Source organism: Uloborus diversus, chromosome 3, assembly GCF_026930045.1.
Source record: "Uloborus diversus isolate 005 chromosome 3, Udiv.v.3.1, whole genome shotgun sequence".
In the NCBI taxonomy this organism is placed as follows: Eukaryota; Metazoa; Arthropoda; class Arachnida; order Araneae; family Uloboridae; genus Uloborus; species Uloborus diversus.
In genome coordinates this window covers 5,503,000-5,523,243 of record NC_072733.1, presented here as the reverse complement: position 1 = coordinate 5,523,243, position 20,244 = coordinate 5,503,000, and the positions used below count along the sequence as shown (strand labels likewise).

At 34.6% G+C, this 20,244-nt stretch overlaps 1 protein-coding gene across 1 annotated transcript in view; it reads left to right on the top strand.

The window, feature by feature from the left end:
- The window catches only part of LOC129218193 (uncharacterized), a 58,060-nt gene that overhangs the window by 15,364 nt on the left and 22,452 nt on the right, over positions 1-20,244 (top strand). Inside the window, exons 9-16 of the mRNA XM_054852410.1 lie at positions 3,256-3,512; positions 5,467-5,623; positions 8,635-9,261; positions 9,378-9,584; positions 13,018-13,075; positions 13,143-13,264; positions 19,203-19,351; positions 19,640-20,078. Coding sequence (XP_054708385.1) covers positions 3,256-3,512; positions 5,467-5,623; positions 8,635-9,261; positions 9,378-9,584; positions 13,018-13,075; positions 13,143-13,264; positions 19,203-19,351; positions 19,640-20,078 — 2,016 coding nt within the window. The remainder of the gene's footprint in view (positions 1-3,255; positions 3,513-5,466; positions 5,624-8,634; positions 9,262-9,377; positions 9,585-13,017; positions 13,076-13,142; positions 13,265-19,202; positions 19,352-19,639; positions 20,079-20,244) is intronic.

Below are 20,244 nucleotides of genomic sequence, written 5' to 3'. Positions count from 1 at the left end.
CAGTCCTTGCATTCATATAAGGGAAATGGTTTTTTATTTTCTTTTTCCAAAAAAGAAAGTATTGTATTCGCGAAAAAAATTCACTCAAAAATTGGCCCTAATTTCAAATTTTCCTCACCCCCGAATGAATGTTGAGGTTTTTTCGACCCGACCACACGTGGATATATGCCTGGGAACCTACAGACGCCCGAAATATCCATTTTGATGACCCCCGAGTTAATTACGACGATTTTTGTCGTGATGTGTGTATGTATCTCGCATAACTCGAAAACGGTATGTCCTAGAAAGTTGAAATTTGGTACGTGAACTCCTAGTAGGATCTAGTTGTGCACCTACAATTTTGATTGCATTCGGATGATTCTAAGGGTCTTTTGCCCCTTTTTGGGGGGAAATCGTTGTAAATTTTGATGTAAACTCAAGTTGCGTTATAATTTGTCGGACACTTGGCGATATATCGCCAGTCTTTAGGTCGCAAAGTTTTGTCGCAAACTTGGCGACATTTGGCGTTTGTTTTAAATTTGATTTTAATTTGACCACTGTTGGTGATATTTAGAGTTAACAATTGAATCACATTAAAATTGAAAATGATGGGGAAATGACATTAAATTGGAGTGAAAGGAAGTCATGTGATGCGCACATCAGCTCGTTTTTTACTAACACAAGAAAACTTGGAAACATTTAAAATTGAAACAACGTGATATTAGGGTTTAAATTTCTTGCACATAAATTAAGGACCATGCAAAAAATAACAGTAGATCGCTCTATCAGACTAATAACAAATCCTGACGTGTTGTAGAAATAAAAGAAACTAATGGGTGAATATACGGTAAATGATAATAGTCTCGCGCGAAGGAAGTAATCTGTTTAGTTTAATATTCATTATTTCTTTAATTGCCCTTATGCTCGAGATTGTAAGGATAAAGGCCAGAAGATTTTTTTTTCAATACGTACCAGGGTAAAATATCGTCAGGGGAGTGACACTATTGGCAGAGTTATCTATGCTATTCTCTTAATTTTTGCCCCTTTTCCTTTTTAACTAATAGTTCCGCTTTTCTTTCTCATTCCATTCAGATTTTTCATCCGGACCATTTTTAATATTTTGGTAACTTAGTCTTCTTATTTTGACGCATTTTCCCCTTCAATCTTTCCCTGTTTTTTATTTTTAATATTCCTCATGATTTAAGAGTTCAAACTAGAACAAAAAAAATGGAGTTATAATCGTAAGATAGATATGTATTTCTGATAACACAAATCGCCAAAGTGACAAAATCATACATAACCTGTAAAAACATCACTCGTTCTATTTGCTAGAACTTAAACGTAAGCCGCGTTGTCTGCGCACAATAAACATTGCATTGTACAAACTTACATTTAGGAAACTACTAGCTGTATCCGACGCGCGTTACTACGCCAACAAAAAAATGCATCATTATACTGATTTTCATGACAATCGGTTGAACGGGTTAGAAGTTGCTACTCTGCAGTGCCACCTGGTGGCGAGTGGCTTCAATGAGCATATTATGCACCTTCTCCGTGGAAAAATATATATATATAGCAATTTTCATAATAATCGGTCCAGGTATCAAGTGAAGCCGTGACTATACTCAAATTTTGTACTCACGTAGTTTGCAAGATCAATCAATCGCTAAAAATATCAAATAGAAAAAGTTAAATCCCCCCCGTTGCATGAAAAGCCATAAAACAAAGAAATTTATTTGTTCAAACTCAAGAAAAATGGCAACAGCTAACTTCTTATCAATGAGATCTTTCACGCGAATTAATTTCTGCAGCCGATAATTTTATTCGTATTTATCCAATGGATTGTGACTTAAATTGGAATAAAAAAGGAACTATCGATCGGATTTTTTTCGAACTGGCCTATAAACATTCCCAGTACCAAAAATAACAAACGGTGAAAGTTTCAGCCAAATCTGCCGGGTAGTTTTTGAGTTCATGGATGACATACAGACAAACATTCATTTTTATATATATAGATAAAACATAACACATACTTACCAAAGGAAATACTTCAACGATTGGCGCAAGAACGCTTTGTGGCAGTTATAGAGAATTGACGCAATATTATTTGAATTTTAATCAGAACAATTAGCTTGTTTTTAAATTTAGTCTGTATTACACGGATTTTTCGCGATCGAGGAGATCCTTCGGCAGTTTAAATGCTTAATTTCAGTCTTTCAATTTCGCCAGGCGAGGGTGACAGTATTCTTCTGTGACGTAAAAAATCGTTATTTTTTGCATAATATCTTTTCAATGTGTTTTGATAAAATGATTTGATGTTTATTCAGGCGTATGATTATGGTAAAATACATTATGGTAGGTTATTTAAAAATGAACGTTGAACGAGATTGTATAAAAAGTAGAAAAAGGCAAGCCAGGGAAGTAGACTTTCTTTCACTATTTTCAGCTATTAATGCTAAAATTAAAGTTATCGAGAATTGACTGTGTGGGCCAAGTGAAAGACAATATTCATTGAATTAGCATAAGATAACAATTTTAAAATTTTTTACCTAAAAGAATTTCTATGCACCGTTGAAATTCAAATAGCATATATTCACCCATATTTCTTTGATTCTTAGAGGAAAATGTAAATTTTATACCATGATTCGTAAAAATACGCAAGCTTTTGCGCTTTGAAAATTTATTAAGCTACTATATGGCCAGAGTCGCCGAGATTTAAGGCCTCTTCCCCCGTGAAAATTATAACTTCTGCTACTCCGATTTGTAACCTGGCCCTTTGTTTCAGACTAGGCTGACATGGCCTTTCGTCGCGCCTGTATATGGCTCCTCAAAATATGCAAATGACCAATAGTGTAATGTAGTACGAAATACTACTCTTAATAACTGAATATTAGTCTCGTCATTCGAAATCTTAAATTTTGTGTTCAGAACTTTTTATTCTTGTGATTTTCCTAATCATATGAATGTATAAAAATTTAGATTGCGCGGTTTCATTTTTTCACGTCAAGCTTTTAAGCCTAATTATAAATTTAATTTTAACTGATTCTGCAATCGGAAGTATGCTTCTAGTATGCATCTCAGCTGCAACAAGTTAGTTCAGGTTAAACGTGGACACGCAGTATATTAATGCCATATAAAATTTAATTTTATTCATACTAAGCAGAAAGTAATCATTTGTATAATGTATTTTTAAGCTTCTTGGTAAAACAGGTTTTGTGTGTCGTGACATTTTTACTCTGCCTATTTTTTTTTTCTTATAACTACGAATTTTTTAAGGTGTAAGTAACCCATACCATCCAGCAGATCTAACAGTTTATGAAATTGGATTTGCTTATGAGAACAGGCTTCAAGCTTGGCACGATAAAAGTTCAGAGTGGTGTTTGAAGACTTTAACAAAATTGGAAGAGAATTCGATTGAATCCGCTGCAAGTGCCTTGAGCGATGTGATCTTCGTAGATCAGCCTTCAGTTACAGTTGATGGGAACATCATATTTGAAAATGGCTTTGAAGCCAACAGGTTAACAACTCCTCATGTGAGTAAGCAAACAGATTTTTTTGTTAAGTCTTGCTTGTATGTCTGTAACTATAGTTTCTTTATGCTTACAGTCTAATTTCGTTGTCCAGAAAATGAGGCATTTAAGGTCATCTTAAATTTCTTTCAAAAATCTAGAACTTATAAACTGTCAATGTTCCAAGAAAGTAATATTTAGATACTTATTTTCAGATTATATTCAATAATGCTCATTTCAAAGTATTTCTGTCGGTAGCTGCTTTTGCGCTTCATACACATTTCATACCGCTAAACTTCCTTTCGGCTTTATGTACTTACTATTGCATTTCAACCATTAAAATTTATTTTTATACCTCTTTTGAATTTAGTTTCAAATGCACTTAGACAGTAGTATTTAGATATTAAAAATTATGCTGATCTGTAAATGCTGATAAACTATTTGATACATAGACTAATAAGAGTAGACCGAGCTATAACAACCCTTTTGCTGCTCATAAACCAAACCATGTGACTGGTGGATCCTAGCAAAGCGGGCGTTGATCGTAGCAGACGATCAACGCCGGCGAGAAATTAAATAAATAGAATTGATGGAACACGGAAGAATGATCTTTTATGGAGTCCGATTTGCAAATTTGTTGCAAATATTTTGTTAATATAGTGAGTTTTTCGTTTAGATAGTATTGTGCTTTTTCTTTAGTCAATTTCAATAACTCTCTAAACAATTAAAGATGCAAGCGCCCAAAAAGAATCGACAAACGGTAAGATTTTTACTAGAATTTCAATTTAAGATACCGATTAGTAACATTTTTGCGTTAACGTAATACGTTTACGCCATTACGTTCACGCCAACGCTACGTAGCAGTTCTAAATGAAATAAAAGTTACTGAAAACTGTGATCAAAAACTAATGCCAAAATAATGCATAACTAAAAGAAAAACAGTTCAATCTCTGCACCTGGAGAAAAAAAATTATAATGAAAATACATTTCGTCTTAAAATACATGTCGAGTGCCAAACTATAGATAATGTTGGCATCTAGCAACCATGCCGCCAAAGTTTTCGCCAAGCTTTCCACTAGTCACATGATGTATCCATGAACCAATTTTTTTCATCAGAAAGTCTGGGAAAGCTCGGTCTACTCTTATTATTAGTCTATGATTTGATATAGAAAAATTCAAATTCGTTACATTTTCTCAGCTTTAAGTAACTTAAGTACTCGTATAAGTGAATTATGGAGTTCAACACTGCCGTGGGCAGGTCAACGCAGCGTCTGCAGAAATGTGAGAAATTTGAAGAAATAAGTTTTGGATTCCGTACTAACAATAGGGAAATGCTGGAATTTGATTTATTTTTCGCGCCTTTTGTCGGCGGAAAACAAATAAGCAAGCTTGTACAGTAAAGCCAACATACAATAGCTGACGAAAGAGCAAAAAAAAATGAAATTTGCAGTTACTGCCCCTTACCTGCTCACGGCAGAACACTTATGCAAATGCAGTTTTTAACTCTCAATTGAAATAAGTTATGCCAGGACAACGTTTCAATAAACTTTAATTCTACAAAATTGGTCTTTTCTTCAAGATTCAAGTCTTGAATTCGAAAGTTTAAAAAACCAGTCTTTAAACGCGTATAAGCCTGGCAGCAGAAAATAAATAAAACATGCAAATTTTATGAAGTTAAAATCGAAACACATTTAAGAGTTTCAATTTTGAAAAATGAGATATGCTTAAATATTTCCTACTTTTGTCGTTGTTATGTTTTTATCCAGTAATTCTCTTGTTTAAGGCATATTTATCTTTAAAGATAATCGAAACGAATCAAGTTTCCTTGTCTCATAATGTACTAATTTAGTGAATTTCATAAAAATCAAATGGATTCTAAAAAGTGAATTTTAATAACTCGAAATTAAGAAATAACAAAGTTATTTAACAAGTGCTAAAATTTAAAAGGTTTTCCTAAAATATATCAATCTACTTTCAGCTAAAGGAAATAATTACTGAAGAAGTATACAACGGAAGCTTGTTGTTGAAGTTGGACGAATTAAGACAAAGACTTGAGGCAATTGATACGAAGTTGAAAGGTTTCACGGATGTTGTAGACCATGCTTTCAGGCTTGATGGTGATCAATCTGTTCAAGGTATCTTATTTTGATCTAATTATGACATACAGGTCTTGTGAGCATGTATAAACTTTGAGAATGGAAATATTACTTCAATGCTAAGTTTGTTAAGTTGAAACTTAACATTCATGTACTTCTAAGAGTGAAAAACCAAAATTTCTACTCGGGGCCGCGCCAAGCCTGATCGGCGCCGTCGTGCAAATGTCTATTGAGCGCCTTTATGCATTGGTGTTCGGGGAAATATGGTTAACACCTGGTATGAGGTTTTGTGGGGAAAAATACCTTAGGCATTTTATTTAAAAAAAGAGTAAACATTTTGTGCTTTGTTAATATCTACACTTCAATACATTGATTGAAACATGTTTTATATTTTAAATAGTATTGAAAGCAGATTTATACTTATGTGCGACTATTACATGCTGAAGACATCCTATACTAAATAAACAGATTGGCATTATCGGCTAGGGGTTACTAATCAGTGACGAAACCGGAATTCAGTTTTAGGGGAGGGGGACACTTAATGGTTTTTGTTTTCCTTATAAACTAAGCTTAAATTCTTAATCAGCCCAAACACGCAATTTTATACTATCTATGGAGATGCAGAGGGGAGAAAGTTCCTGGAATAACTCCTATATTTTCCGAAACTGATACCTTGAAAACGCGATTATTGACCATGCTTGTTGCCGTTAGAGAAAGTAATAGAACTTATGAAGTTTCTGATAGATTAAGCTTCCTCTCCCAATGTTTTGAAATTTAAGTCCTCAAAACGAAGGTTTTAGACTTTCGTAATATTTTTTGCAACCTTGAACATTTTTTGAAAAAGAAAAACAGTGGCGCGACAGCCCATGAGGGCCAAGCCCTACTGTTCCCATCTCAGTTTTCCTGACCAAGGGCTCTGAGGTGCAAGCCTGACGGTCCGGTTAGGTGGTCCAGCCGAACGCAGAATCCCCAGGATTTAATTCCCAAGCACGCTTGGTGCTCATTTTATCAACCTACTGAAGGTATGAACGGCTGAGTCGTACATGCCCAACCCGGGAACAGAATCGGGGCATGCAGCGTGGAAGCGTAAAGCACTGCCCCTGGGCTTCGAAATTTTGAAATTAAGACTTAAAAACGCAATTGTTGACTATTTTCTAGTAACCGTAGGATCTCGGCAAATTTTCGAAATGGAAGCTCCAAAAACGCAATCTAATTCTATCTTCAATGTTGTTAGAGCACGGGTGTTGGGTGGCTCTCCTTAAATTGAGAACGATCTGTAGTGATTTTTTTTGGGAGGGGGGGGGGGCTTCCAGGGCTTGGAATTTTGAATATTTTCATCTCGATACGGAATTTAAAGTAAAAAAAGGGAAATAAAAGAAAGATGAGGCTGGAGCGTAAATACAGCTGACAAATAATATGAAACATGAAAATTTTTAATTAAAAAATTTATTTTAAAAAACTAAGATTTTCCCCCGACATTTTAGAAGCTGAAGTGTGAAGATCTTAATACTAAAAGTGAAATGTTCTACATTTTCTTATTTTATAAAACATTTCAGGAGGAAAATACTGGAAGTTAAAATCTTCATTGATTGACTAATATTACTCGCGAAAATTTTTCATATGCATTTAAATCACTTTCGAGTATCCCCTTCGGTTTCAGTGCGAGGCGCATCACTACGGACTTATTATACATCTTAATCCGTTAAAGTAAAAAATGAACTATTAATTACATACCAAAAGTAGCTCAAGATGGTGGTGCTCTCTAAATTTATTTAATTTTAAAAAATTAAATCTAATTTAAAGAATACATTTAAGACATAATAAAAGACTGAAAAATTTTCCTCTGAAAATCTATGTACCCTGAAATCGGAACATGGCAAATATTTAATTTGAATACAGTGTACATTTTTACTTAACATCTAAAAGTTATTTAGAGTTCAGTAGCCGAAATGGGAAATAGCGATCGTATGCTCGCCCACTACAGAAAAAGCATTCACATTGCAGATTAGGAAGAAAAATGCTAATTTACGTATTAGTTAGCGTCAAGTGTTTTCAGTGTAATGTGCTTCGGAACGTGTTTTGACACAATAAGGCAATAATTTTTTTCTTTTAAGATAGGCAGAACGGCAGATTGCTTGTTTCAATGAGCAGTATAATTTCACCTCCAACATTCAAAAATTAAAAGTTTAATTTTTTTTTTCGGTTATAGATTTATTCCCCTATTTGAAACATTTTTAATCGGTAGAACTCGGCGCCTTTTTGACTCTGGCGCCGTCGTGTGCTGCACGACTTTGCACATAGGGACGGCGCAGCCCTGTTTCTATTCGAGCAATTATGCAAACTAAAGTTAATTTTTATCCTGCAGTAAATTAAATTCGTTAATTTTCAGAAGTGTTTGCAGAGAAACCATTCTTTTAGTACGCCATAAGTTAGTATTTATTGTCCCATGTTCTAACAACTTTTAAGAAACCTTTGCCGAGTAAACAATTTGTACACGATGAGAGTTCCTAAGCAGAGTCGCTAAACCTTTAATTTCGGCTTTAAATAAGTACTAGCAAAAGATAGTCCTATAAATTTAATTTAAAAATCTACTTAGAATAAACTACTTGCAAATTACTACAAATTAAAATGTAAAAAATGGAAGTAGTCTTGAAAGTTTTTCCTTTTCTAATGAACTGAAATTCACAATTGGGAACGTTGATGTCTAAAATGTTCAAGACTATTGAGAGAAGTCGACTTAAGTTTCCTTCGACAATTTTAGCTACATGCGCCAATGCAGACTCATTTTCATGTGATTTATTAATATCACTTCTAAGCTCTTTCCTTGGTCCCACTACTGCCGATTTTGCTTTTACATTATGACGCATGCGCCCCTTGGCATCTCACGATGATTGTTTTCGATAAAGATCTAATAAAAATAGACTTCTATTTTATTCAGTCTTCGGATGCGTCAAGTTACTCGCATGAAAAACTTTGTGTATGTATGTGAACATTTGTATATAATTTTTGGACATAAGCAACGCTTAAATATAGTTTTGCTTTTCCTTTAGATACGCTTGAATTTCAAGATGTCATTTTCGATTGTATGAACCATAAATGTCAGTTTGATGAAATAAAGACTACTTTCCTGAACGGAGAGGATATAAGAGATTGGAAAAATCAATTGGTTTTCCTTGATGGTCGGCAGCCTATTAGTGGAACTCTTTTTGCTGAAAATGTTGATGCGAGGAGCGTTATTGTTAAAGGTTTAATTGATGGAATAAATACTGATAATTTAGTGACAAAAACTGGAACACATGTAATAACTGCGGAAAAGATATTTAAGGGCTCCTTTACTGCAAATAATGTGGAAGTCACTGGACTAGTTGATGGTATTAAGATTTCTCTTGATAATATTTTGTTGACGAGTGGACATCAAACTATTACAGGCAACTTAACTTTTGAGGATATTGATACAACGTGGCTAGAAGCTGAACTTGTAAACGGTGTGGATTTATCAAAGTTCTTGAATGATATTGTTCTCATGGATAAAGCATACACAATAACTGGTTCCAAAGTATTTGGCGATGTAGTTATCTACGATTTGACTATGGTACCTGGATCTACCATAAATGGAATAAACATAGTCGATCTGTGGGCTAATGTATTTTGGAAAGATGGTAGTCAAGAAATTAAAGGTATGTAGATAAGTTTTAGGCTTGTTTTCAGAGTACAATAGAGTACTTTTTTTATCAAGTTCAGTCTATTTTACAAAATTCTTCTTGAGTAATGATTTTTTTTTTTTTTTTTGCAGCTCCAATGCAGTTTTCAACAGTGTCATTCGACAAAAACCTGCAAGTTACTGGAAGCATTAATGGACTACAAATACCTGGTCCTAGAGTCGTCGACATAACTCGTAATGTTGAGATATCAGCGCCTCAAGAGTTTTCTGCTCCAACAAAAATGGTCCAATTAAATGTGCTGAGCTCCTTAAACGGACTTGGAGTGATACCTACTACAGGTATTCAATTTATTTGGCGGGAGTAGTTGCGAAAGCCTAATTTTTGAACTTTTGGAGGATTAAGTTTTCTTTCTTGGCGAATGTCCAATCTGAGTTAGAATTTATATTCGGTAAATTACCACCCAATTAGCCAGGGCTAAAGCAGAAATACATGAAATACACCGCCAGCTCAGTAATTTCCAGCCGAGGATCTCCAGCTCAGTCACTTTCCTATGCCGGGCTGATGAGTGCTAATAAGCACGAAACTGCAGTCCTCGGCTGGAAATGACTGAGCTGGCAGTGTATTTCATGAGTTAGTATTTGTTCAACCGAAGGCTACCCGCTAAAAGGAGCAAGGTGGAAAAAAATCCTAGTTAATGGGCTGTGAAAACCTTCACAATATGTGCACCAACAATACGGTAACGGTACCAACAATACGGTAACGGCACCTGTAACAGACAAGGGTTCAGTAACACACAGTGCTGGATCTAGGAAGTTTCTGGGGTGGGGCAGAGCTTCAAAATGCCACCCGCCCCACACACAAATAGATTTTGTTTTAAATTTTTCGATCAAGTTGTATTTTTAATAAAGTACGTAAGGGTTTGATTAAAAATTCACTACATACTGAGCATGTCAGCGTGATTTTTCATTTGTTATAACGGATATATACCGTAACACAAATTGCAATTAAAAACCCTCTTCCTTTTTTTTTTCCGAAAAAGAGTTCAGTATTCAGATACGGGTGCTTTATTTTTAATCTTCTAATTTTCGTAACTTAGTCCAGAATCTGACGGCACACGTTTGAGTTCAGAGATTTGTTTTAAATGTTCAATTGCTGTCCTAGAAAGTATTTTGGACTTCGTTGGACATCTTCCACCTGGTACATTTTTATGCAATGACGTTATCAAAGATGGCGGACGGTAGTACTCATAAATGCTCAACACTTCTGTAGAAAATTAGAGCAGGGAGAAAGTTTTAACACAAGTTTAATAGGCGTTCTGGAAAGTATCTCGAGCTTTGGATGGACATTTGCCATCTGGTACATTTTCTAGACTGACGTCATCAAAGATGGCGGCAGTTCGTCCTCATAAATGCTCAATCTACATTAATACTGAACCGATTTGCTTAAAAATTTGGTCAGTATGTTGCAATTAGTGTTTTTAAGGTGGATTGCGATGAAATTTAACTGTTGCTATAAATTGATAAATATTTATTGTATAACACATATTCCTTTACAAATAGTAAAAAAGAATGCGAATAGTAAATGCGTTGAAACATGTTCAAATTTAAGTTATAAAGTACGGTAAGTTAAGGTCCTAATATAACCTAATATAATCTAAAGTATATTTTAAAAGTTTTGTTCAAGTTGTTTTTAAACCTTTGCTATTACACTTGCAGAAAGAGCAACAGGTATTTAAAGAAGTCGCACTTGAACTTTCCCTACTGATAGGGATATCCGGGGGCTCTCCCCCGGAGAAATTTTTGAAATTGTAGTCCTAAGAACGCAGGTTTCGAGTGTCTCTGATGTTACGGGGAGGAATTTTTCGTGAGGACTTCTGAGGAAATTTTTAGAAACTGAGGTTTTAAAAACGTTATTATAGGCGATATTTATTGACGTTAGGGAAAGGGAGGGGACTTAGGGGCTATTCCCATTTTATTTTTTTTTTTGAAAACTAGAGTGAAATGTATCATTCGTCTCCCAATTTTTCGAAATTGAAGTTCCAAAACGCTGTTGCAGACTAACTTTGATGTTAGGAAAGGTGCTCTGAGGCTCTCCCCAAAAATACATTAAAAAATACAAGTGATACTGGACATTACTAACATTTAGAGATACTGGGAAGAGGAGTTTAAAGTTCTCCCCCTTTTTTTTAATTTTAGTTCTATTTTCCGATGTTTCACGGGAGCATCAGCTCCCTCTATTTTAAGGGGAATGCGTGCTAAGCGCCTCATACAATTGTAGTTTCAAAAAATCAAATTTTTGACGAATTGGATGGTATTAGAGAAAGGTTCGTGGGTCTTGTTCGGAATTTTTCCGAAACTAAAGTAGTAAAAACGTGACTGTCGACCACTTTTGGTAACGTTTGGGGCTCAGCAGTTCTTCAAAATTGTAATTCCTAAAAAAGCGGTCTTAAACTATTTTCAATGTTGTTAGAAGGCGAGGTCCCCTGTAATTTTGCGAAATTGAATCCCTGGAAACCGAGATTTGAGACGCTCTTGAATAGTTTTGGCTATTGGAAGGGGGCTTCCGAAGTGTTGCACTTTGAGGTCATTAGATTTTCCCCAACATTCTATATTTTTTCCTATTAAAATTTTGTTTTCCCAAGGCGCGTTCTCTTTGACAGTATGGAATGTTTTTGAAAAATTAATGTGCTTGCCCCTTCTGAAGAGGGGCGGCCCCCTTGCTTCTCCCCGCCCCCCCCCCTTGGTTGCACCACTGTCATATGGGTCTATGCTAACAGCCCAATTGTCAAAATACCGTTGAAGGTTTGTGTAGATATCAAAATATTAATATGTTTCAGTGCCATAAGATGCACTACTTTAATGTTCAAGATAATTTAAAGTGTGTACCAGTGTTTGGATATGAAAAATCCAGTTTGGAATTTAACTAGAAATTCGCAGAATTTTAAGCACTAAACTAGTATTTCTATTTTATTAATATATTATAATTTTATATTTTTAATATTCAATGGGGGGGGGGACTTGTCAATATCGCCTAGGGCGGCAGAACTACTAGAGCCCTTTAGGAATCCAGGTTGGTCAAAAAACCGAAGATGCAGAGGTTCGACGGCGCAACAGAAAAGAAGCGGAAGTCACGCATTTTAGGGGCGCAAAAAGGAACCAAGGACAAACAGGTTCGAGGGCGCAAAAAAAACGAAGCCACAAGGGCGCACAGAAAAGGGGAGGGGCGCACCGGCCCGCGGGCCGGTTGGTATTTACAACTCTGTAGTGGAAGGTTATGAACAGCTACCACGAGGTCTGCCAGTGTTTAATGTTCATTTAAGTTTAATACAGTTTTAGGCCTAAAAATGAATTTTTACACATTTTGAAGAGAAAAGGGGAATTCTGTCCATTACTCATCCTTTCCTTGTCATATCTGTTACTGGCTATCATCAGAATTGTCAGTCTGTTACTGGGGGTCGGACCTTTTTTCGAAATTGAGCAAGTAAAAATAGAATTAACTGGTTCAGAGCATCCAAAAGCAGTCAAACGTTAGATGAGATGTAGTTGCATGAAAGAAAAATAGTTTTAAGTCTAAATGCATTAAAAGGCTTAAATTCAGTTAACCTGAGAGCGATGTCTGTTACTGGTGCCGTTACCCTAGGCTTTAAGTTTTTTCCAAAGGTTCAAAATATTGACTGATGCAGGTATATCCTCAATTTATCGAGAATTCCTGACGCAAAGATCAATATTTATCATTAAACTTAAATATATTAACTTTATTTTTCTTTTTAAGGAACTCTTCCGCAGCTCGATATAATGTTGAAAGTTGGTGATCAGTTGGTTACAGGTAAGTGAAATATCTGTTTATGTTAATTTAAGATACATTTATTAAACTCATTTTAATATCTTTAAAGGCAGAAAAACATTGCAAACAATCCACTTGGATGCTGATAGCTATGTTAAAGGCACTGTGGATGGAGTTGATCTTTCAGAGCTCAAACTTATGGTATTGCGCCGCAATGAACCAGTGGCTTCAAATAGTAAGTGAATCGAAAAATTTATCAAGTTTCTTTTAAAAATCCATCCTAATATCAAATGCTATTCTTGAAAAAAAAAATTTCAGTTTTTTTTATTAGGTCTAAATGATGTTAGAAAGCAATTTATTATGAAATTTTTGTATGATTCGAGTTGTCCTAATTAAGGAGTCGACATTGAAAAGGAGTTTTGTGACAAACCATTTTACAGAACAAAGTTTTCCTTTAAAATTTCAGCGATTTGAATTCATTAAAATAACTGCTTAATCCATTCTAATGAATAGCTTTATTTCCAAGGCAAACTATTTATAGGCTGCAAGCTATTCACTAATGTGACTTTAGCGGGTAGTTTAATTTAATACTAATTTAGTTTTCCTCCAGCTGTAAAATTTTGTTTTTGTCACTCGACTTCTTTTTAACTTGAACTGTTCAATTAGATTATTTAACAAATCCAGGTAACACACTTAGTTTCATGAAAACCTGAAAATGGTTCTAAGCTGTGTAACAATAGTTTAAAAACTTAAAGCAATTAAGCGCTGGGTTTGCTACATGGAATATATAGTCGATTGCTTTTCTAAGAGTGGGGGGCAAGGAATCGGTGAAGTCATATTAAAGAAAGTAAGTTTATCATAATCCTGGAATGAATTTGCTCTCTACGATATTTCCTCAGAAAATGAAACCAAAAGGATTCAAATGTTTAATACTGCAACGTTTTAAAACTGCCTTTTGCCGTTCCTAAGCAAGTATTAGTTTGATTTTACTTTTTAGAATTCTTATTCCATAAAGAGCATACATGCCACTAATTTTAGTGCAAAAGTTAATCGAAAGTTGTATTACCATATTACCAAGTATATCGGTTTTTGCTAGTCAAGTGCCCATACTTGGGACAGTATTCTAACTTGGCATATGTTGCAAAATTTAGTTTTGAGGGCTAGTACACGTGTCGGTATTTTACCAGCAAGAACTGGTGTTGCAGAATAAATGAATAGTTATCTTTTGAGGCTATGCGAGTTAAACTTTGTATCAGCTTTATGGGTTGATTTATTTTTGAAAATTTCGAGAAAATGAGACTTTTAATTGTGGAAATAATTTTGGTTACCTATAATAACTTCGACGCATTACATCGAATTTGATGCACATTTCATTTCAGGCTATGTACCTGTGTCTTATTTTGGGCAATTTCATTTCCACTTAACAAATTCAGTTCAACTAATTTGTTCATAAATCTGGAAAATTGCAAATACACTCCGAACTTGGGACACTGTTCCAAGTTAGAGTACTAAAGCATAAGTGTTTATAAAGAATGCTGCGGGAATAAACTGTAATAATCATTAAGAAAAAGGTATAAATATCAAAATTTTAAATGACTATTCTAATTAAAATAAGTGCGTCATACCATAACAGGACAGAAAAGTTGTCATTGTAAAAAAAAAAAGAAAATTGGAATCGGTTGATGAGTAAAAGACGTTTTGCCAAAACATTAAAAGTTACTTCTACTAATGAAAATGAGTCTTAAATTGTAGACAAGACTAAATTATTTGAATTTCACGTATTATGAAGGAATGAAAATGTATAGGAAATGAGCATGAAGAGCTAAAAATCAGCTGCATTAAGAATCATTTTATTTCACCAATTACTTTCATTCTTCCAAATACAAAAGTGGCGACCAGCAACAGTCTTTGGACCCAGCTAGACTGGTCCTAGTCAATTTGCAATCCCCAGTGAAGATCAATGGCCCTCTTAAAACTGTCTACTCCCTTGCTCATTACCACCTCTTCCGGTAAGCTATTCCAAGGTTCCACTACCCTGCTAAAATAATTTTTCCTAATATCCATGTTAGCCTGAGATTTAAACATCTTAAAAGAATGACCCCTTGTCCTGTTTTCAGTGCTAAACTTTAGCCCCGTAACATCTTTCGTTTTAATAAATTTGAACAGATGAATCATGTCCCCTCGGTCTCTACTTTGCTCAAGACTGTACATTTTAAGCCTTCTAAGCCTGGAATCATAATCTAAGTGGGAAAATCTACTTATTAGCCTTGTAGCCCGCCTTTGAACCCTTTCCAATACATTAATGTCTTTCTTAAGATAAGGAGACCAAAACTGAACAGCATACTCCAAATGGGGTCTTACCAAACTTCTATATAAGGGCAGAAGAACTTCTTTAGATTTGTTTGAAATAGATCTGTTGATAAACCCAAGCATCTTATTTGCTTTGTTGCTAGCAATGCTGCACTGTTGGCTAAACTTTAAATCCTGACTTTTTAAGACCCCCAGATCAGTAACTTTGTCTGTCGGAGAGAACGCTAAAGGGGAACGCGGAAATATTAAATTCAAAAGAATTAGGAAGGCTGGGGAGACACTCAATATTTTCAGAAGCAAGTACAGTCTGAAATTTTTGAACGCTTAAAAGATTACATTATTTCTATCAAATGATATATTTTTCTCAATTGAGTTGTAACATCAACTTCTTTAAAATGATAGCGTCCAAAATCATCTATTGCTGACTGCATGAAAGAAATATTGAAATAAATGTCCCAAGTTAGGGCAGGGGGGTTCCGTAACTTGGGGAAAATGAATTTATTTCTATTTTTGAAGGGACATATCTTCGCATCTATATCTTGTCCTGAAGTACTACGGCACATCCTAAAAGTAGAATGCTTCGTTCAAATGGAAAACATGATCAATATGCTACCAAAGGTAAAAGTTCAAAACTGTCCCAAGTATGGGCGCTTGACTGTACTAATCTTAAATCTGTGTGCATGAACGTAAGTGGTGGAGACAAGTATGTGGAGCAAGCATGACAAGCACTTTGTAAAGTTTTAAACATTTTAGCCGGTGTATACCTGCAAACAGAAGTAGATTCAATACCTAGTCGCGTTTTCCCGATTTCGACTCTTATTTTAACGTTTCTCTAACACTTTTGATTGAGACTAGCATTTGAATCATAATAAAACATTTAGAAATATCACTAGGCAGATGGTCAAAGTAGGGAAAGTACAGAAATCTCAACTTTTGAAGTAAAATAAAAACATTTAAGATATTTCTAGGATAAAAAATTAGTCGGCATACTTCCCTATACATTGAGAGCTAATATTGAGTTTAGAAAGTTTGATGTATAGGGTTATTTTATTTTTGTTTATTTTTTTTAACATTTGGAAAATTATTTTTTTTATCCGACGGGAGGGGGCAAAACTATGCGTGGTAAATCCGGACACCCTATAAAGTCGAAAGCAAAGGATTGATCAAAAAACCGATCTTAAGTTTGGATACAAGGAAAAGAGATACAAACTAGACAAACGCAAATAATGATTATTTTAAGACTACGGGAAAAAGTTACAAGCAAAAGAATTTTTTCTTTTATCTTGCATTTAATTTTCTACTTTAATTTCCAGTAATTCGTTCCTGAGCAATTGTATTTCAGAAGTAGGGTAGGTGGGGGTAAAGCCCCGCGCGGGGTAAAAACCCGCACAGACTTTTTGACCTGACTGCCTTGGAGTGAGAAGTTTACTTTTAGGTGGTAGGTTTGTCCTATTAAAATCTATTGCGTCGTGAAAATTTGTCCTTACCAGGTAATCCAGACACGAGAAAAAGGGGTAAATCTGTTTTTTACTACTTTGATCTAACTTTTCTAAAGTATTATTTGAACATTGGAAAATGCAGGATTTGAAACGAATAATGAAGGAGTAACACGTTGATACTGTTGCGTTTAAGCTTCACCTTTGAGTAAAAATAGTTATTCTAATGTCTATTTGATAACAGGGAGCGTTTTTCATAAAGTGGCAAAATGGGGAAAATCCCCGCATCTCCAAAAGTGTGGAGATTTGCTCCTTTGCTCTTAAAATTGTAATTTTTGAAATTTTATTGACATTTTTGTTTAGCATGCGTTTTGTGCAGTTTATTCTACTTTATGAATAAATGTCCACCGACAATTTATTTTTAAAGATTTAATTTGGATAGGATTTTTATGTATAAAACCTTACGTCTATTTAAACTCAAATATGTTTCCAATAATATAATTTCCTTTTTTGTTCATTTACGTACGTATGATTTTCTGTCCCAGTACTTATAAAAGAAAACAATTTGAAATCATGAGTAATGTCAAGCTTAATGAAGCACTTAATTGCCACCATTTCTGCGTTTTGTTTGGTAGACATTAAAAATCGGTTCAAATAGATCGAATGAAGAAATCTCTGAAAAAAGGGAACAAGTGTGGGATTTCAAAAAAGGTAGATTTCTCTTCACTTTGAGTAACATTGCTGGGAAAAACCGAAAACTTATCCCTGCGCAATGTGGCCAAGATAACTCCAATATGCCAAGATGGAGAAGGCTATATAAAAGGGTTTTTTATTTAAAAAAAATATTCCAATAGCCAGCAAATTTACTGAGACAAAGTCATTCATTGTACATGAAAGCATAAATTAAAAAATTGTCGTAACCTCACAGGACAGCATGGTTTCTCAACACCATAACTGTTTTAAGAGAGTAAACCGGGAGAAATATATGTTACGTAGGGGTACCTATAGTTGCAGTAAAACTAACCTGGCAGCGTCGCGTCGTAATGCTATGATAAGAATCAAGAGAGCCTTCATTATGCAGGCAGGTTAGGTTCGTCCCAACTATACATATAGCTTAGCTTCAGTCAATTAAGTTATTTTTCATAATGCGGCTGTCATATTTTCCCACGTAACTGAATCCTTCTTTTGTGGAGACGCAATCATTTTTGTACTAGTTTTAAAAAAATAATGTTTAAATATGTGAGATATTAGAGTTCAATACTGATGTATAACAATAAACCAATGACACTATAGGGGTTGTCAAATGTTTTCATAAAGCAGTCACTATTATTCACATTCATCTTGAATAGGGTAAAGACCCGCATTGCGGGGCTTTACCCCATTTTATGGGGTAAATCCCCGCAATTTTGATTTTCAACTAAATTGTTTATTTCTGGATAATTACAAATCAGACCGAGTTTGAATTCGGTGGAGTTATAGTTAACAAACCGTTCTACGACCCTAATTAAAAGTGGGAAAAGCTATCCTTTCTTAACCATGATATTATAGAAACTGTAAATCGCGGGGTTTTACCCCCACCTACCCTACGTAGATAATTTAAATGAAGTTAAAAGAAAATAGCAGTTTAAAAAAGTTGATTTCCAAATGTTAATTTGATTTAAATGTAATAACTTTGACGCCATCATAAATTTAAAAATTTCCTTAGTTTAAGTTAGTAACTTGAAAACTGACTCATTTCTCCGTAGTTTTTCGAAACAAACCATAATGCGGTTTTGTCTCTCAGTATGTAGCGAAAAAAGTTTGGTTATTTTAGGGCTGTAATGCAAACCATGTAATATTATTTCTAATCTAAAATGTATTATTACATTGAAATAAGCTTTGCTCTAAAAAACTGAAAATTAAATGGCTGTTTAAACAACGATATATTGACCCTGGCGGTATACAGTTTCATTAAAGACAAATGTTATAACGCGAAATTCTAACTCTAAATTTTTTTCGGTACCCTCAGTTTCGTGTTGAAAGTTTTTCACTGCATTCACTTTATATCGGAAAGAAACTTTTGTATAAAATCTTTCTCTTCTAAATCAGACAAAAGGTTATGAAAATTTTCAGCACTTTCACACAAATAATGGGACTGACCGGCGCAAATTACTACTAATACTGCTTTTTATAGCAGTAACTCGTGTTTTCTCCTGATAGTAGCACGTATTACACAAAATAGAAGTGTCCGTTTGATACCCCAGTACGATTTTGTCCCAATTTACCCCTACAGGCTTTAAAAAGCGCAGTGGAAAAAATTCAGTGAAACACTTTATACTAATGAAATCGCGACTTAAAGTACAAAATATGTTAACGTATCTATGCTGAATCTACATTGATTTCAGAAAAATATTTCTCAAGACCTAAACTACTTATTTTTTTTTTTAGGTACATGGACATTCAACCATTTGGTTGTCAATGGTCCCCTTACAGTAAAAGGCCGTATTTCGGGCATAGACATCGATGATATATTTAACAGAGCTTTGTTGTTGAACGAGACGATGCTTCCTGACATGCGGTTTGAAGATGTTGTGCATGTAAGTTTCACTTTTTGGGCCATTCCACGAAAAAGACAACCCTTTGTCCCGCACCTGATGGTTCATATATTTAATTAAAAAGTAATAATTCTAAAGGGTAATGACAATTTGATTATGAAATCACACATGAGTTTGTAATTTGTTAAGCAGAAAGCATTTGTTCATTAATAAAGCATTTTTAATGAAATATGAAGCGTTACCTGCGGGCGAAATGAGTTTTCCGTGGCATGGCCCTTTTGTTCCGATTCAACTTATTCCTTTTAACCAATCCACTTATTTTTCTTCCAGATTAAAGATCTTAAAAGTGATGACATCAACGGCGTAAACATTAGGAGAGATTTAGTTTTGAAGAATGAACCGCAGTCCATTACTGGGGACAAGACTTTCGAAAACGTATTTTTGGAAGAAGACAGTGTAGTGAGAGGTTTAGTAAACAATCAAAACTTCAGCTTCTTGAATGATACTCTATTCAAAATTGGAAATCAAGCTATTAAATCAAAAGTTTTCAACAAAAACGTAGCAATGAAGGGTCTCACTGTTACTGGATCCATTAATGGCATTCCTTTTGATCAATTTGTAACTCTGACAGATAACCAAACTATTTCGGGTGTAAGATACTTCAAAAATGTGACGTTTGAAGAGCTGGACGCTAATGGTGTAGAAATCACGGGAAAAGTCAATGGAATAGATATTGATGAAATGATTAAGGACACAATGACCTACGAAGGTAATCTTTTGTATTATTTACTTAATTTCTTTCTTTGCATTATTAAAAAATGTAATATTTCAATGGATTCATTAATTTTTTTGGAATATTTTGTTTTAACTCTTATTTAAATATGGAAAAAAATAATTCTTGGAAATCTTAGTTGAAGTATGTTTGCAGTTAAATT